This window comes from Phyllobates terribilis, unplaced genomic scaffold (assembly GCF_046119375.1).
Source record: "Phyllobates terribilis strain yellow unplaced genomic scaffold, ASM4611937v1 Scaffold_1__5_contigs__length_1240528914, whole genome shotgun sequence".
Classification (NCBI taxonomy): domain Eukaryota; kingdom Metazoa; phylum Chordata; class Amphibia; order Anura; family Dendrobatidae; genus Phyllobates; species Phyllobates terribilis.
Window position 1 is genome coordinate 159,016,357 of NW_027362761.1, and position 20,354 is coordinate 159,036,710.

Below are 20,354 nucleotides of genomic sequence, written 5' to 3' on the forward strand. Positions count from 1 at the left end.
ACAATACTCATTATGCACAAAACCTTTGTCACAGGACTTCTGAGAGACTAAGGAACCACCTTTTGCATGTTTTCTACAGCATCAAGAGTAAAGTCCAAGGGCAATTTGAAACTCAGAGGAAAACACTTACAGAAAACAGAGCAAAAATTACAGCAATACTACAACAAACTACTTACCCTTCTGATTCATAACAAGGAAAAGAAGCTGCACAGATTGTGCCTAAACTCAGGACACTATACAGTTACAAAACAAAGCCAAAACCTGGCAATTTGGACAACCACTCCATTGTAGACACAGAAGCATCTAACTGTGTCATCAATCTCTCAGATTATACACCCAACAAAGCGGAGCTGGCTGTGCTTTCAAGGGGACTCTCATTTTGTCCTACTAAGGCCCTAGATAAAACTGAACTCTGTAGTGATATGGAAAATTACTTCAGGAGCCTGCTCCTGAGGGAATACTTCAATGCTACAGAAGATTCAGAACCCACCCGAACTGAAGGAAAAGGGATCTTGACAACCAAGAAGAGGTCAGATTGGACACCTCCACCTGGACGAAACCCTCATTTGGATACATATATAGACTCCTTCAGACATGTGATAAAATCCACCATCCTAGACACAAACAGGAGACAAGCATCCAACATCAGTACCCAGGAGAGAAAGGCCATACAATATTTGAAAACCAACAAAGAAATCATCATTAAACCTGCTGACAAGGGTGGTGCAATAGTGATGATGAACACATCAGACTACATGAAGGAAGCAAACAGACAACTGATGGACACACGCTACTACAAAAAACTGGAGTCTGACCCTACACAGGACTATTACAAGGAACTAAACAAGTTGGTATCTTGTCTGCCTGACGAATCCTTAAGAGCCGATGACCTGATACCAGAGAGTCCAAGAATAGGGACATTCTATATGCTCCCCAAAATCCACAAATCTGGAAATCCAGGAAGACCAATTATTTCATGTGTGGGCACCCTTACTGAGCAAGTTTCTGGATGGGTAGTGTGTTCTTAAAACCACTGGTAAAGATTACACCCAGCTACATTCAGGACACGACCGACCTACTGAATAAACTAGCAGCAATAGGTCCTCTACCAGAAGGAACCATACTGGCCACCATGGATGTGGAATGTTTGTATTCTAATATCCCACACCAGGATGGATTACATGCCAGCAAAATCTTCATGGAAAATACGGGAATTGTTGCTAATTCTGTGGTCAAACTTACAGAATTCATCCTCACCCACAACTACTTTGAATTTGATAACATACAGTACAGACCAAAAGTTTGGACACACCTCATTTAAAGATTTTTCTGTATTTTCTTGACTATGAAAATTGTACATTCACACTGAAGGAATCAAAACTATGAATTAACACATGTGGAATTATATACTTAACAAAAAAGTGTGAAACAACTGAAAATATGTCTTTTATTCTAGGTTATTCAAAGTAGCCACCTTTTGCTTTGATGACTGCTTTGCACACTCTTGGCATTCTCTTGATGAGCTTCAAGAGGTAGTCACCGGAAACGGTTTTCACTTCACAGGTGTGCCCTGTCAGGTTTAATAAGTGGGATTTCTTGCCTTATAAATGGGGTTGGGACCATCAGTTGTGTTGTGCAGAAGTCAGGTGGATACACAGCTGATAGTCCTACTGAATAGACTGTTAGAATTTGTATTATGGCAAGAGAAAAAGCAGCTAAGTAAAGAAAAACGAGTGGCCATCATTACTTTAAGAAATGAAGGTCAGTCAGTGCGAAAAATTGGGCAAACTTTGAAAGTGTCCCCAAGTGCAGTTGCAAAAACCATCAAGCGCTACAAAGAAACTGGCTCACATGAGGACCGCCCCAGGAAAGGAAGACCAAGAGTCACCTCTGCTTCTCAGGATAAGTTTATCCGAGTCACCAGCCTCAGAAATGGCAGGTTAACCGCTGCTCAGATTAGAGACCAGGTCAATCCACACAGAGTTCTAGCAGCAGACACATCTCTTCAACAACTGTTAAGAGGAGACTTTGTGCAGCAGGCCTTCATGGTAAAATAGCTGCTAGGAAACCACTGCTAAGGACAGGCAACAAGCAGAAGAGACTTGTTTGGGCTAAAGAACACAAGGAATGGACATTAGACCAGTGGAAATCTGTGCTTTGGTCTGAGGAGTCCAAATTTGAGATCTTTGGTTCCAACCACCGTGTCTTTGTGAGACGCAGAAAAGGTGAACGGGATGGACTACATGCCTGGTTCCCACCGTGAAGCATGAAGGAGAAGGTGTGATGGTGCTTTGCTGGTGACACTGTTGGGGATTTATTCAAAATTGAAGGCATACTGAACCAGCATAGCTACCACAGCATCTTGCAGCGCATGCTATTCCATCCGGTTTGCGTTTAGTTGGACCATCATTTATTTTTCAAGAGGACAATGACCCTAAACACACCTCCAGGCTGTGTAAGGGCTATTTGACCAAGAAGGAGAGTGATGGGGTGCTACGCCAGATGACCTGGCCTCCATAGGCACCAGACCTGAACCCAATCGAGATGGTTTGGGGTGAGCTGGACCGCAGTGTGAAAGCAAAAGGGCCAACAAGTGCTAAGCATCTCTGGGAACTCCTTCAAGATTGTTGGAAGACCATTTCCAGTGACTACCTCTTGAAGCTCAACAAGAGAATGCCAAGAGTGTGCAAAGCAGTCATCAAAGCAAAAGGTGGCTACTTTGAAGAACCTAGAATATAAGACATATTTTCAGTTGTTTCACACTTTTTTGTTAAGTATATAATTCCACATGTGTTAATTCATAGTTTTGATGCCTTCAGTGTGAATGTACAATTTTGAAAATGCAGAAAAATCTTTAAATGAGAAGGTGTGTCCAAACTTTTGGTCTGTACCGTATATCTACAGGAAACTGGTACAGCGATGGGAAGTTAAATGGCTCCACAGTACGCAAATCTTTTCATGGCCAAGCTTGAAAGTGACTTTTTGTCCTCATGTCCCATCAGGCTTCTGGCCTACTATCGTTTCATTGGCGATATTTTAATCATCTGGACAGGGTCTGAGCAACAGCTGAAGACGTTCCATGATGAACACTTTAATCAATTTCATCCCACCATCAACCTTACACTCAACTACTCCTGTACTGAAATTAACTTTTTGGACACCATCATCAAGCTTCAGAACAATGAAAGAGACATCCTTGTAACGGAAACCAATCGACCATCCTACATACCTTTTAAATGGGACAGTTTCCATCCAAAACACATAAAAAACTCTATTATTTACAGCGAAGTCATCAGATACAATCGGATATGTTCCAACCCTATGGATAGAGACAAACACCTTGATGGCCTCAGAAAGACCTTTTTGAATCAGGGCTACCATCCAAGAACAATTGAGAATCAGATTACAAGAGCCACCAGAATATCAAGGAATCATCTCCTACTTTACAAAACCAAACAAGAAAGCAACCAAGTGCCTCTAGTAGTCACCTACAATCCAAATCTGGAGGCGCTAAGGAGAGCTGCACGGAAACTACAACCCTTTCTACAAAAAGATGCCCGATTACAATCCATATTTCCAGACCCCCCACTTCTGTGTTTCAGGCAGCCCCCAAATCTAAGAAGCATCATTGTCAGAAGCTCACTGTCATCTCCATCAGGTACAGGTACCTTTCCTTGCAACCAGAAAAAATGTAATACCTGTCCGTTTATAACGACCACAGAGAAGATGAAGATCCCCAATTCACATCAGGACGATAAGATCCCAGGTATGTTCAGCTGTATTACATCTAATGTAGTGTACTTAATTATATGTACCAAATGTCCAGCTGTGGGGGGTCTTTATGTAGGGGAGACCGGGCAAAAACTAAGGACATGGATGAAACATCATCGCCACACAATAAAAGAAAAAAGAATAGATCTACCTGTAGCCAAGCATTTTTATTCCCCTGACATGAAAGACATGAAATTACTGGTATTAAACGGTAACTTCAAATCTCAAAGAGAAAGAAGAATCTCAGAATATAAACTGATTGTGACCCTTAACACTTTCAGAGCAGGAATGAATGTGTCGCATGGATTTATGTCATTCTACATCAACTAAGGAATGTGCCCCTCAGACTTATGAGGCCATCATAACACTGGACCTAGTCACAGGACAGTAAAACCTTCACACTCCTTATCGATTTAACTGCTAAAATATTTATAGCCAGAACTGTTTATCTCTTTGATAATAACTCTGCTTTCCATCACCTGTCTTACCTATTGCATCATTTTTGTGTCTTATTGTGTATAAATATGTGACTCTTCAGATTTTCTGGTATACTATGCCTGATGAAGAGACCTGAGTAGTCTCGAAAGCTTGCAATTTGTTACAATCTTTTCGGTTAGCCATTAAAAGGTATCAACCACTGAGGACTCTCAAATCTAAATATCTTTCTATCTACTGGCTAACACTGTACAAGAATATATATTTTCCCTATGACATTTATGACAACTTCTGTGCTTTTTGTTTGTCCACCTGCTTTTTGAGGATTGGCCACAGGTTCTCAATGGGATTGAGATCTGAGGAGTTTCCTGGTCATGGACCCAGAATTTCAATATTTGGTTCACTGAGACATTAAATCCCTTTTTGCTTTGTGACATTGTGCTCCATCATGCTGGAAAATACATCACTAAATTGCTCCTGGATTGTTGGGAGAAGTTGCTCTTCAAGGATGTTTACATGATATTCTTTATTGATGGCAATGTTCTTAGGCACAATTGTGAGTGAGTAGATGTGAACTTCTAGAGAGAAGCAGTACAATCCATAATAATGTATAAGGATTAAATTACATAAGCCCTACTGCCTACCTAGGACCTAGCATATACTAGTTCATCATGCTAAACTAGAAAGGAGGAGGAGGGCACAAGCCCAAAAAGATGAACCGAAGACAAGATGATATGAAAATACAAAAATCTTTATTGTTAAAATTAACAAGTGAAGGGAGGGGAGAAAAAAACACACATACAGACATCCATGTGGAAAATGTAGCAACACCAGACACTTGATTATTATAAAGAAGGTACATATGAGGGTCACCACTGTCATTGTTGGGTATACAATTGAATCCTATTAGATAGAGAGATCCTATATGTGGCCCTCAAATCAACTATAAGTATGACATGTGTTACCTCGCTGTCACAATGCTAGAAACCCCCCCCCCCCAATATCAATATCAATAAATATCCATGCGATATGCATGTATTACCTGAGGTAATCAGCGACAGTACAAGTACACCCACGTGTCGGTGCTTCAACCCCGACGCGTGTTTCAGCAAAGGAAGCCTTTCTCAAGGATGTTTACATGATATTCTTTATTCATGGCTATGTTCTTAGGCACAATTGTGAGTAACCACACTCCCTTGGATGAAAAGCAACCTTACACATAAATTGTCTCTGGATGCTTTACTGTTGGCATGATACAGGATCCATAGTAGCACTTACTTTTTCTTCTCCGGACAACCATTCTTCCAGATGCCCCATACAATCTGAAGGGGGCTTCGTCAGAGAAATTAACTTTACCCCAATCCTCTAAAGTCTAACCCAGTACTTCCTGCAGATGCACGGACTCCTCCCTGCTGCCATTCCTGGGCAAGCTCTGCACAGTTGTTGAACTGATTCCATTGCTGAAATTTAAGAAATGGTCATGGCAGTTGCTGGACTTAGGTGCCATGACGTTCTTTTCCCAGCAATTAAATCTCTTTGAAGTTCTCAATAATCCCCCAAAATTGTTGATTTAGGGGCAATATTACAAGCAGCATGGTCCTTGCCTGTTAAGCACTTTTGAGGCAGTGCAGTGATTGCATGTGTTTCCTTGAAAGTAACCATGGTTAACAGATGAAAATGATCTCAAGCACAAGCCCTTTTTTTAAAGCAAACCTGTTCAGCACGACAGAAGGTATCAGCTGCCTTGTTCTCATTTACACTTTCTCCTGAGCAAATCATTGAAATGATGCAGGTTATTTTGGGGCAGGGCATAGTCAGTGGAAATGTTTTTTTTGTGATTTGTTAGTTTTTATGGCAAGAATTTTGTAATTTTTTGAAAACTGCTCACTTTTTTATAACACGCTAGAGTTAATCGAAATTGGCACTCTAGAAACAGCAAACTTTCTGAAAATCAAAAGTGTCATTCTCCAGACTTTTGTCCACATTTTTTTATTAATTTTACTCACTTATACAGCGCCATTAATTCCACAGCGCTTTCCAGACATTATCATCACTGTCCCCATTGCGGCTCACAATCTACATTCCCTATCAGTATGTCTTTGGAGTGTGGGAGGAAACCGGAGAACCTGGAGGAAACCCACGTAATCACGGGGAGAACATACAAACTCCTTGCAGATGTTGTCCTTGTTGGGGTTTGAGCCCAGGACCCCAGCGCTGCAAGGCTGCAGCGCTAGCCACTGAGCCACCGTGCTGCCACATCTGTACATATATAAAATTACAGATATTCTTTACAAATAAGTCATTTCTAAAACTGTTATTGGATTCATTGTAGGCATTGATCTGGCTTTTATTGAAAATGGCTACATTTATCACACAAAATATGACACAGCAGACAGGATCCATACGGACTCTATTCAGAGGGCAGGTAAGTGAGACTTTTTATTAATTTCTCCAATTGTACCCATCTAATAATGAGAATTTAATGTTACCCTTTTCCTTTCTATCGCTCCTATATGTGATAAGCAAATTTTAACCTTTTAATTTTGTAGAATTTTGTACTTTATTAGCAGTCATTAGAACTAACTTGTCAAATACCTTTTGTCCGCTGAAGACAGATGTGTTCAGGGGAGAGGGATGTGTCTGCTTTTCGCTTTTCATACTAGACATAAGATCTCATGGTCGTTGCGAGTCCTGATGGCTTTCTTCTTGTCCTGTGCTAAACATTGATGATAAATTACATGTCTGCTTCCTCGTAGGTGACAATATACTGGGTGTGTTACAATATTTGGCATCTTCTCCCCTTCTTGCTGACTCTTCAGAGTTCCGCCATGGCAATTTGATCTTCTTTGATGTCAGTGGCTTGTTTGTGGTGTCTTATCCGGCGCGCATCGGAACTATTATAAACTATATTATAGCAGCAGTCACACTGTTTTATCTGAGCAAAAAGACCATTAAATATAGAAGAGGAGGTAAGATTTGCTACTATGCATTATTATGGGATGCCACTGCTACCATTAATGTCTTCTTTTTATTCCTCTGTAACGTACCTATGTGAATGAGGATGTGTTCGTTGCCCGTAAGCTGAATCTCCTTCAAATTGATGTAGCAGTGTTATCTGTCATTGTAGTCCTGACTTTGAGGATGATAATGGTAAAAGAAGGTGGTTTCAGCATCCAATAATAATCACCTTGGTTTATTAAGGCATCACAAATACAGAAATAGCAGCAACGTTTCGACGCAGCAGCGTTTTGATCCCTGTTATGGATCTGAGGTTTTGTCACGCTAATACAGTAATGTAAAACCCTCCTATTTAAACCCCCTGAAAACAATCAAAACATCTGTATATACAATTAGGTCCAGAAATATTTGGACAGTGATGTTCATTTTTAATACTTTTGTAGAAAATAATTTGCAGACAATGACTGCTTGAAGTCTGGAAGCCATGAAGGTCACCAAACACTGGGTTTCCTCCTTTTGTCATGCTTTGCCTTTTCTGCAGCTGACTTCAGTTGTTGCTTGTTTGTGAATCTTTCTGCATTAAGTTTTGTCTTAACCATGTGAAATGTATTCTCGACGGGGTTTAGATCTGGCCATTGCAGAATATTCCACTTCTTTGCCTTAAACTCCTGGGTTGCTTTCTCAGTATGTTTTGAGTTATTGACCATCTGTACTGTGAAGCGCCGACCAATCAGCCTTGCTGTACTTGGTTGAATCTGAGCAGATGCAATGTATAGCCTTGTACACTTGGAATTCTTCTTGCTGCTTCTGTCTTCAGTCACATTATCAATAAATATTAGTGACCCAGTGCCATTTGAAGCCATGCATGTCCATGCCATCACACTGCCTCCACCATGTTTTACATGGGATGTGCCTTGCTTTGGATCATGAGCCATTCCAAGCCTTCTCCATGCTTTCTTCTTCCTGTCATTCTGGTACTGGTTGATCTTCATTTCATCTGTCCAAAGAATGCTTTTCCAGAACTGGGCTGGCTTCTTTAGATGTCTTTTGGCAAAGTCTAATCTGGCCTTTCTATTTTTATGGCTGATTAGTGATTTGCATCTTGTGGTGAACCCTCTGTATTTGCTCTCATGAAGTCTTCACTTTATATTGGATTTAGATACTGAAAAACCTATTTCCTGAAGAGTGTTCTTCACTTGGGTGGATGTTGTGAAGGTTTTTTTTTTTCACCATGGAAATGATTCTGCGATCATCCACTCTTGCTGGTTTTTTTTTTTATTTTTTGCAGTATGTACCAAACTGTTGATTTGGCCACTCCTAACACTTCTGCAATCTCTCTGATGGCTTACTTCTTTTTTCAGCCTAATGATGGTCTGTTTCTCTTCCAATGAGAGCTTCTTTGACCGCATGATGTGGGTTCACAGCAACAGCATTCAAATGCAAATCCCACACCTGGAATCAGTTCTAGAAATTTTACCTGCTTAATTGATGTTGGATTAACGAGGGAGCAGCTCATGCAGTCCATTAAAGAGCTTTTGAGATATTTGTCCAATTACTTTTGGTCCCATTAAAGAGCTGTAATTCCGAAACCCTTACTCCAATTAGGATGCAAATTACCTCAAATTAAAGCTGAGTCTGCAGTTTAAACCCATATTGGTTATATAACTATATCTTGAATAGGTTTTGGTAAACAGCTAAAATGCCAAAACTTTTCACTGTCCAGATATTTCTTGACCTAACCGTATACACCAATAAATAAAATATTTGTTTCTGTAATTTTGATACCATAATGAAGCTAGTTGCTCATTATTGGATACTGTAGCCAATGTCTTTTACTTCAATTTTGCTTGGGTACAGGGCTCATCCCACATTTGGCATTTGTACATGGTATTGAAGCTGGATGCTGTCTCAACACCCCTATTGTGGTGATAATGAGACTGCTGAATTCTTGAAAGTGCGAGTATATTATAATTTTAGTGGCCATTGTGAAAATTGCAAAATTTGAGAATTTTATTTTTTAATATAGTTTGTGATATGCAAAATTAAAAAAAAAAAAGTACCATAACCTGATATAAATAAACAATAGGTTATCTTCTGGTTTACACATTCCTTTTAAGACAACAATGCTGTTTAAATAAAGTAGTTTCAATCTCCCTATGGATTTAAATATGAATGGATCTTACATGTATGTTCCCGAATTTGCTGTTACATAACCATAGAATAACTCTGCTTTCTTTCTTTATATGGCTTTAGGTACAAACTATGCACGAGACCTCATGATTGGACTGTTCATCAATGTAACAAGTTGGATCTCTGCATTTGTCACCGTCCTTATTATATCTGTGCTGGTTTCTCTCACTGGCAATGCCTTGTCCTGGTATACTCACTTTTATGTCGCTGTGGGTCTGTATGGCACCGCTGCTGTAGCTAAGCTCATACTGATGCATACCATGGCTAAAATTTTTTACTTTGCTGTAAGTTTATAGCATATGTTATCATCATCAGTTTGTGAATGAATGTTGGATGGGTCTATCGACTGTAGTGAAAAGTTTTTGATCTTACATGATTTTTCATATTAAACTTGCAGACGAAAACCATTCTTCAAAATTCACAAGATATTCTAGGCTTCTTCAGTAATTTTTTTATCGAGTCTGTTGTTCTGCTTGTCCATAGTACACGTCACTGACATTTTCTTTTCAAATGTTAATTGCAATTAAAGAAGACCTTTCACCAGTTTGAGCATGTTAAACTGGCTACATCTTGGAATAATTGCTGCAGAGCAGAGGAAAAGATTTATTCTCTATGTTGTGGACGTATTGGCTTTGAAAGCTTGCGTTGAAATTTGTTATCGTTCAACTGGGCGTTATCAGAGATTTCTCGCTCAGGTTTGTACTTTTCATCCTGCTCACTGATCTCTGTAACCACTGTGTAAAGATACAGCAGAACTGGGTTATCTACCATTATAAACCCTTCCTGATCTCTTCTCATGGCAGTCAGTGTGGGGGGACGGTGAGAGCTGACAGCACTGTGAGATGAGACTTGGCAGCTATTGTCTAGAGATACCACTAAGTTGAGTTATGTATCATTACAAACACTTCCTGACCTCATCTCATAGTGATGTCAGCTCTCGCATACCTTCCACACTGACTGCTGTGAGATGTGATCTGGAAATGTTTGTAATGATATATAACCAAATTGTAATTGATGGGGGCCAAAGTGTGCCTGAGTTAAATATTCTGAAAAAAGGCAGAATTAGGTAGGTCATAGCGAGATTTCAGAGGGTCAAATGTTAGTAAGAGGCACCAGTCAACAAATGGTTGGCCAGAATATTCCCTTGGGGTGATGTAGCAGTTAGCTGTTGTGCCATAAGTTAGCACGAGGGGATATAACAGTGATACTGTAGTAAAGCATAGTTCTAACCACCTCCCATGCCTGAGCCACTGCTTTAAGGGGCCAGAGTTTTGGGTGACATGGGTTTTTATATCTGTAAATGAAATTCGAAGAACTCTCATAAGAGCCAAGGAGGGCTCCATATAAAGCCATGGCTCATCTCTATCTTTACTCAGTAGCTACTGAGATCAGTGATGATAAGAGGGCGTGTTCTTTTCTCCCCTGCCTGCTTATGATTCGTCAGATTAATGCAGGGGAAGTAGTACATGCTCCCAGAGACAAATCTTTGGTAACATCCAGTTAATCTATAACATAAATTACAATCTATACTTTACAAGATATTCTCTCCGAAAGGTAGAGGAGAAATGAAAAACTGTATTTTACTCAGCTGTACAGCCACCATTCCTTGATGTTGCCAGTTTAACATGCTCAAATTGGTGAAAGGTCCATTTTAAAGACTACTAATTTAAAGTCTACTAATTTAATCCGCTTTCATATGTCCAAACTCTTACTATCTGTTTTATATATAGAATATAATATATTCCTAATATACTCCTATTAACTGCTCCTATAAGCTCATCTCTATGTGGATCATCGAGTCTTCTGTTGTGATTCTGACTCTGCTACTTCGTCTGGTAACCGGAATCTGACAAACTAAGAAGCGCTACTCAGTTGGTGGGTGCGGGGCTACGTCTGTGAAGATCAGGTCAGGTAATAGAAGTATATTAGAAAATTGATTGTTAGAGTAAGGACGTTTGAAAGTGTGTGAAATTCGTAGTGGAGAACCTCTTTGTGTGTATCTTAATTATGTTTCTATTAATGTAAACAATCACCTCTATATGGCAAGTTTAAGATGAAGATTTTTTTTTAAAGGTAAAAAAAATACTAGGTAAAGCCTTATCTAAACCCTTCTTCATCTGGGCAGATATAGTTTGCTGTCCTGAATGTCATTTATTCTATGCAAGGCAAAGTAGCCTGTTGCCACCAGCCTGGCATCCAGTGTCTGAGGCTTGTGCCCCAGTAGCCACCCACTAGTAAGCTGTAAAGTTTACTCATGTTGGTGATGATGCAGATTGGTTTATGGTTTTATGTTAATCTGGACATGTGCAATATGATCACAGTTGTAGCTGTAGCCACATAATCCCTTTAACTGTTGGGAGACATATATTCTATGATTCGAATATGTCTTTATTTAATGTACGTTTATGAGATTAGAGTTGATAGAAATCTCATAGTGGATGCTGGAAATAGCCTTGAAAATTGTGTTTTGACCATACTTTTTTCATGTTCCTCAGAATACAAGTAGTCAGTATTTGGGAGACCTGTTCTTCGATGTTTCCTTACTTTCTTGGGGCATTCCGATGATGTTTCTTACTCAGAAAGGTCTTTGTTCTGCCTACTTCTTCGCCATGTGGGTGATTTTCCCATTAGTCACAAAGCTGTTCGCTGAACAAGAATCGGTCCATCAAGGTACTGAATGCCGCCTCTCTGCAGGCAGACACTGTTTGTGCTCAATTGGTCACTGTCATTTCCATAAACTTTGCATACATTAATAGTACAATCAAATATAATAATCTTTGTAATATATATTATCAAAAATATGAATTGCAGCCACGTAATAGCCACTTTTCCTGCCCCCTAAACTCATCACTCAAACAGAAATACAGCTGAGGGATCAGATTACTGCTGCCTATTGAAGTCATTCTAGAGGGGAAGGTAGAGAAAGGAGGAGCAGACAGACAAAAACCTATACTGCTGCTTTTGTTACTTTTATTTTAGCCCAGTGCTGGATTGTATTATGTCTTCCATACTACTGCTTCTCAATAGACAGAACAGCAGAAATCCCTAATGTATTTCTGTGCACTACATAGGAGACATACTGACTAGCTCTTGGAAAACTGACAATTAAGAGAGTGGGCCTACAGAGTGGAAAACTGGTGAAAAATGCAGGATATGGCGAGAAAGTGTTATTTTTCATGTGCTTACATGGCAATTTATTCTGAAGAATTAACTGAATGAAAGACTTTAAATTCTAAATATTTCTGTAAATCAAGCCCATCACTACCACATTGACATAAAAATCAAAAGTTAAGGGTCTCAGAAAATGGCTTCAAACAAAAGTATTTTTTTTGTACCAATTTCTGATTTTTTTTTCACCAATAAATTAATTTAAAGAAAAAAGGAACATTTTTGTTATCATACTGAAGAATCATTTTGCCAGGTTGTTTACTACACAATGAACACCATATAACCAAAACCCCAAAAATGTCAGAAATGTGTTTTTGTTTTGTTATATTTTTTTCACTATTTCATCGCGTTTGGATTTGTATTCTCGTTTTCCAGTACTTTAAAATCTGTGGTGTGATTCAAAATTACAACTCATCCCTCAAAGAACAAACTCTCAAAAGTCTTTGTGGAGTCAGATGGAGTCACTTTGGACTCTGTTTGGCCTATGACCTGGAGGTGTCCGTCTTTTTAGGCATGCACAAAAGCTTGGTCAGACACAATTTGGTGCACCTCTCAAAAGACTGACACCACTGAACAGAGGACCGAGTCCAAAGTAACTCTGCTGCCTCATTAGTGAATGGATCCCTCGGGGGTGTCATCTGACTCGTGTATTTCGGAGATTTAGATGGAAACCCCGATGTGCGCTGGATAAATGTGAACCAATCCAAAATGTTATATACCCCAAAATGCTACCAGTAAAAAGCTTCAACTCAATCCATAAGAAACAAATCCGTTAACTGAACTTTAGAAGGTTTCCCTGTTACTGGTAGCACAAAGGCTCTGGAAAAGCGACATGGCTACCTCCGAAAGAAATCCAGCGACATCTGCACTTTCAAATTCAAATGCCCCTTCGCTTCTGAGCCCCACAATGTGGCTAAACAGCAGTTAGCATCCACATGTTTGGTTTTACTGTAGCGAGGAGAGCCCACTTACTGTATTTTTCGGACCATAAGACGCACCTAGGTTTTAGAGGAGGAAAATAGAAAAAAGAATGTAAGCAAAAAATGTGGTCCTGATGCCCTGTTATTGGGGAGGTGGTCTGCTGCTGACACTGGTATTGGGGTAATGTCCCCCAATTCTGTTAATATCCTCCATCCAGGTATGTATGGCACCCCTTGATCCCCCATCCTGGTATGCATGGCACCCCTTGATCCCCCATCCTGGTATGCATGGCACCCATTGATCCCCCATCCTGGTATGCATGGCACCCCTTGATCCCCCATCCTGGTATGCATGGCACCCCTTGATCCCCCATCCTGGTATGCATGGCACCCCTTGATCCCCCATCCTGGTATGCATGGCACCCCTTGATCCCCCATCCTGGTATGCATGGCACCCCTTGATCCCCCATCCTGGTATGCATGGCACCCCTTGATCCCCCATCCTGGTATGCATGGCACCCCTTGATCCCCCATCCTGGTATGCATGGCACCCCTTGATCCCCCATCCTGGTATGCATGGCACCCCTTGATCCCCCATCCTGGTATGCATGGCACCCCTTGATCCCCCATCCTGGTATGCATGGCACCCCTTGATCCCCCATCCTGGTATGCATGGCACCCCTTGATCCCCCATCCTGGTATGCATGGCACCCCTTGATCCCCCATCCTGGTATGCATGGCACCCCTTGATCCCCCATCCTGGTATGCATGGCACCCCTTGATCCCCCATCCTGGTATGCATGGCACCCCTTGATCCCCCATCCTGGTATGCATGGCACCCCTTGATCCCCCATCCTGGTATGCATGGCACCCCTTGATCCCCCATCCTGGTATGCATGGCACCCCTTGATCCCCCATCCTGGTATGCATGGCACCCCTTGATCCCCCATCCTGGTATGCATGGCACCCCTTGATCCCCCATCCTGGTATGCATGGCACCCCTTGATCCCCCATCCTGGTATGCATGGCACCCCTTGATCCCCCATCCTGGTATGCATGGCACCCCTTGATCCCCCATCCTGGTATGCATGGCACCCCTTGATCCCCCATCCTGGTATGCATGGCACCCCTTGATCCCCCATCCTGGTATGCATGGCACCCCTTGATCCCCCATCCTGGTATGCATGGCACCCCTTGATCCCCCATCCTGGTATGCATGGCACCCCTTGATCCCCCATCCTGGTATGCATGGCACCCCTTGATCCCCCATCCTGGTATGCATGGCACCCCTTGATCCCCCATCCTGGTATGCATGGCACCCCTTAATCCTGGCATGGAAGTGGGTTGTAGCGAATATTCATGGACTTTAATAGCGGGCACACAGACCGCCGGCTGCAGCAGGAGCTGTGCTGCGGCTATAGTGTGCGCACTATTGAAGAGAGTGAATGGTCAAGCATACCAGGATTAAGGGGCGCCATGCATACCAGGATGGTGGATCAAAGGGTGCCATGCATACCAGGATGGGGGATCAAGGGGTGCGCGCTATTAAGGAAAATTAATATTTATTGCTCTCCATGCCCATGGGCGTGGGGAGCAGGGAATATTCATTTTCTTTAGCAGCGGGCACAGCATAGGCTGCCACTCCCCCCCCCCCCCCCCCCCCCCCCAGTTCCCCCACCACCCACAGCCACAGTACATATGTATATATGTTCGGACTATAAGAAGCACCCCCCACTTTCCTCCAAAATTTTGGAAGAAAAAAGTGTGTCTTATAGCCCGAAAAATACGGTAATTTACTGGTAAGTGGCACCCGAAGCATAAGCAGGACAGAATAACATGAACGCTATAATGTATTGGGGATTTCAATGGCATACTTGCATTTTCACTCTGCAACTTCTACTGTGTACTTGTTTCTGGAAAATAGTCATGGAGTCAAAATAGTCACTATACCCTGTGACAGTCACTGGCAAAGTACTGGAGGGGAGATACAGTACAGACCAAAAGTTTGGACACACCTCATTTAAAGATTTTTCTGTATTTTCAGGACTATGAAAATTGTACATTCACACTGAAGGCATCAAAACTATGAATTGACACGTGGAATTATATACTTAACAAAAAAGTGTGAAACAACTGAAAATATGTCTTATTTTCTAGGTTCTTCAAAGTAGCCACCTTTTGCTTTGATGACTGCTCTGCACACTCTTGGCATTCTCTTGATGAGCTTCAAGAGCTAGTCACCGGAAATGGTTTTCACTTCACAGGTGTGCCCTGTCAGGTTTAATAAGTGGGATTTCTTGCTTTATAAATGGGGTTGGGACCATCAGTTGTGTTGTGCAGAAGTGTGGTGGATACACAGCTGATAGTCCTACTGAATAGACTGTTAGCTGCTTTTTTGCCATAATACAAATTCTAAGTAAAGAAAAATGAGTGGCCATCATTACCTTAAGAAATGAAGGTCAGTCAGTCTGAAAAATTGGGCAAACTTTGAAAGTGTCCCCAAGTGCAGTTGCAAAAACCATCAAGCGCTACAAAGAAACTGGCTCACATGAGGACCGCCCCAGGAAAGGAAGACCAAGAGTCACCTCTGCTTCTGAGGATAAGTTTATCGGAGTCACCAGCCTCAGAAATCGCAGGTTAACAGCAGCTACGATTAGAGACCAGGTCAATGCCACACAGAGTTCTAGCAGCAGACAAATGTCTACAACAACTGTTAAGAGGAGACTTTGTGCAGTAGGCCTTCATGGTAAAATAGGTGCTAGGAAACCACTGCTATGGACAGGCAACAAGCAGAAGAGACTTGTTTGGGCTAAAGAACACAAGGAATGGACATTAGACCAGTGGAAATCTGTGCTTTGGTCTGATGAGTCCAAATTTGAGATCTTTGGTTCCAACCACCGTGTCTTTGTGCAGCGCAGAAAAGGTGAACTGGGTGGACTCTACATGCCTGGTTCCCACCGTGAGGCATGGAGGAGGAGGTGTGATGGTGTGGGGGGTGCTTTGCTGGTGACACTGTTGAGAATTTATTCAAAACTGAACCAGCATGGCTACCACAGCATCTTGCAGCGGCATGCTATTTCATCCATCATTTATTTTTCAACAGGACAATGACCCCAAACACACCTCCTGGCTGTGCAAGGGCTATTTGACCAAGAAGGAGAGTGATGGGGTGCTACTCCAGATGAGCTGGCCTCCACAGTCACCAGACCTGAACCCAATCGAGATGCTTTGGGGTGAGCTGGACTGCAGAATGAAGGCAAAAGGGCCAACAAGTGCTAAGCATCTCTGGGAACTCCTTCAAGATTGTTGGAAGACCATTTCCGGTGACTACCTCTTGAAGCTCATCAAGAGAATGCCAAGAGTGTGCAAAGCAGTCATCAAAGCAAAAGGTGGCTACTTTGAAGAACCTAGAATATAAGACATTTTCAGTTGTTTCACATTTTTTTGTTATGTATATAATTCCACATGTGTTAATTCATAGTTTTGATGCCATCAGTGTGAATGTACAATTTTCATAGTCATGAAAAGACCGAAAAATCTATAAATGAGAAGGTGTGTCCAAACGTTTGGTCTGTACTGTATGTATCACTGAAGTTGTTAGCTTCAGTGATATAAACCAAGAAAAATGCTACAGCATACAAAGTGCTGAGAGGGGTTAATTGGCCATATTTAGGGCTAGGTTGATTGAACAGCTGTAGAGTGGGTGGGAAGCTGTTCAACATATCTGCATTTCAGAGTGGAGTCGAGGATAAATACACAGCCTTCTGGCTCATTTGTTGTTGGGTATGTCTGGAGATTAGAGCTCCAGAGCTGGAAGTTTGTGTTAAGGAAAGCTGAACCTTTATATGTTGTTTCCTGAGCGGGCGGATCCCCGCAGCAACATGGATTGTGCCATACGTTATGTTTTGTTTCCTCGTTAGGCCAGAAAGTTCATGTTTATTTTGTTAACCCTGCACTGGTTTATGCAGTATCTTTAATAAATCAGTGGAAGATTTAAAGAGACAGCGTTCCAGTGTCTACCTCTATATGCAGCCGAGTGAGTCGATCTACTACAACCCCGTAGACTAGTTCCCACAGGGGTGTAAATTCCAATAAAGAGTCATTTGTTTGGTGTTTCTGCTCTTTTGGCACTTAGGGCTCTGCAAATCGAGTCCGCCAACTATTGTAGGAAAATCTGTGCCTCAAAAGTCAAATGACGCTCCTTGCTTTCCGAGCCCTGCTGTGTAGCCACATATGGAATATTGCCACATTAAGGAGAAATTGTGTAACAAATTTTGGGGCCTTGTTTTCCCTTGCGACAATTTAAAAATCTGGGGCTAAAACCATATCCTAGTGATAAAAATGGCATAGAATTTTGTGCCAACATGATCACTGCATCACTAAATTTATTTACTGAGTAGTGCAATTTGGAAAATGGGTGCACTTGTAGAGGATTCAGCAGTTTTTGCACCTCAGGGACTCTGGTAATGTCTTATGGCACCCACAAACCATTCCAGCAAAATCTGCACTCCAGTATGTCATTACTTCCCTTCTGAGCTTTGAACTGTGGCTGACCACATATAGGATATTGGCGAGTTCAGGAGAAATTGTGTAAACAAACAAATTATAGGGTAAATTTTATTCTAATATCCCTTTTGAAATTGAAAAACCTTGGAGCTAAAACAACAATTTGGAAAAAAAAAATTTTTTTTTCACAATTCTGTGAATCATTTGTGGGTTTAAAATGCTCATTACACACCTAGACTAGACAAATTCCTCAGGAGGTGTAGTTTCCAAAACAAGGTTATTTATAGGATGTTTCTGCTGTTTTATCACCTCAAATACAACATAGCGTCTGCAGTCAATTCCTGCCAAATCTGTGCTCAAAAAGTCAAATAGCGCTCCTTCCCTTCTAAGCTCTGCCATATGCCCAAAGAGTAGCTGTCCCCCCACATATTAAGCATCGGTGTACTCAGGAGAAATTACACCACTAATTGGCTGGTCGATTTTCTCCTGTTTCCCTTATGAACATGAAAAATTTGAGGCTAAAGCAATATTTTTGTGAAAAAATAAAATTTTTCATTTTTACGTTCCAATGTTTTTAAATTCTGAAGCAACTGTGGATTCAAGATGCTAATCACAACCCTATATAATGTCTTTGAGGAGTGTAGTTTCCAAAATGGGGTCGCTTGTGGGGGGTTTCTGCTGTTTTGGCATCTCGGCAGCTCTTCAAGTGTGACATGGCGTCCACAGTCTATTCAGGGCGGATCTGCGCTTGAAAAGCTCTTTTCCTTTCGAGCCCTGACGTGTGCACAAACTGTAGTTTACTATCACATATGTGGTATCTGTGTACTCAGAATAAATTGCATAACAAAATTGGGTGCTTCGGGTTTTCCTGTTACCCTTGTGAAAATAAAACATTTGGAGCTAAAGCTACATTTTGGTGAAAAACATGTAATTCTTTTCATTATTTTTTTCCACTTTACTTTTATTCCTGTGAAGCACCTGTAGAGTTAACAAACTTCCTGAATGCGGTTTAAAATACCGTGAGGGGTTCCGTTTTTACATTGGGGGGTTTTCTGACATATATTACCCTCTAAGTCACTTCAAAAGTTAAATGGTCCATTTAAAAAAAAAATAAATTGTAAGTTTCGTTGGAAAAATTAAACGGGTTTTCCCATCTCCAAGATCCTATCCCCACATGTAGTAGGTGTAATATTAGCAAATACCTCCAACTAGAAATGTAGTATAATTCTCCTGATTCGATATTTCTATTTCCTCCTGGGCAAGCATTGCAGGACCTTAGGTATCCATGATTACGACCACTGATATAGTGACAGTTAGCTAGTAGCTAATGGTCATAACCATGGATACCTAAGGTCCTGCAATGCCTGCACATGAGGAAACAGAAATAGACAATCAAGAAGAACTATACTACATTTCTAATCGGAGGTATTTGTGAATATTATTATTACTACACCTACTACATATTGGGATTGGATCTTAGAGATGGGAATACCCCTTTAAGTTACTGCTAAACTTTTAACCCTTCTAAATTCCTAACAAAAAATATATCTTTCAAAAAATGATGCTGACATAAAGTAGACATGTGGTAAATGTTCTTTATTACCTATTCTGTGCAGTATGACTTTTTTTGTTTTGAGGGCATAAAAATTCAAAGTTCAAAAATTGCGAATTTTTCAAAATATGACCAATTTTAGATATTTTCATAAATTAATGCAAGTCATCTCAATTTACATTTACTATTATGATGAAGTACAATGTGTCACAAAAAAACACCGTCAGGATCACTAGTATATGTTAAAGCATTCCAGAGTTATTACAACATAAAGTAACACTTGTGAGAAGTGAAAATTTTGGCCTGGTCAGGCTTCAGCGGGAAGGGGTTAAAAAGTGTTGTGTTGTCTATACTAGAGATTACATGAAAGTTTCCCATAATGAAGGATAAACAGTGAATAGTACAAGTAAGCTGGGACGAATCAAATTATTGTACATAGAATGGTAAATTAGTAGCAATATCTAGCAATGTCCTGGAATTCTATTTTAATATTCCTGCATAAAAGATAGAATTTTTTTTTTCCCCACAGGTTCCCCTTATAGATACTTAGCGGTATATCTGCTAGGGTTATTTTACCCTTATTTGCACACAACCTATCATGTATGGGCAGTTTTTGAGATGTTCACACCCATATTTGGCCGTAGTGGTACAGAAATCCCACCGGATGTTGTTATGGCTTCCTTCCTAGTCATGTGCACAGTCGTTTTGATGACATGTTTTGTAAGTATATTTATGTAGTAGAAGTGTAATTTGTATTAGATTTTTTTTGTTAGTTTTTCTCTGTCGCATTATGTACACTTTCTGCAGCACACATAAACAGTTGAAACCAGAAGTTTACATACACTAAATAAAAA

At 40.9% G+C, this 20,354-nt stretch overlaps 1 protein-coding gene across 1 annotated transcript in view; it reads left to right on the top strand.

Moving 5' to 3' along the window:
• The window catches only part of ERMP1 (endoplasmic reticulum metallopeptidase 1), an 89,540-nt gene that overhangs the window by 45,903 nt on the left and 23,283 nt on the right, over positions 1-20,354 (top strand). Inside the window, exons 6-10 of the mRNA XM_073669024.1 lie at positions 6,539-6,631; positions 6,963-7,175; positions 9,418-9,638; positions 11,850-12,024; positions 20,030-20,220. Of these exons, the coding sequence (XP_073525125.1) occupies positions 6,539-6,631; positions 6,963-7,175; positions 9,418-9,638; positions 11,850-12,024; positions 20,030-20,220 (893 nt within the window). The remainder of the gene's footprint in view (positions 1-6,538; positions 6,632-6,962; positions 7,176-9,417; positions 9,639-11,849; positions 12,025-20,029; positions 20,221-20,354) is intronic.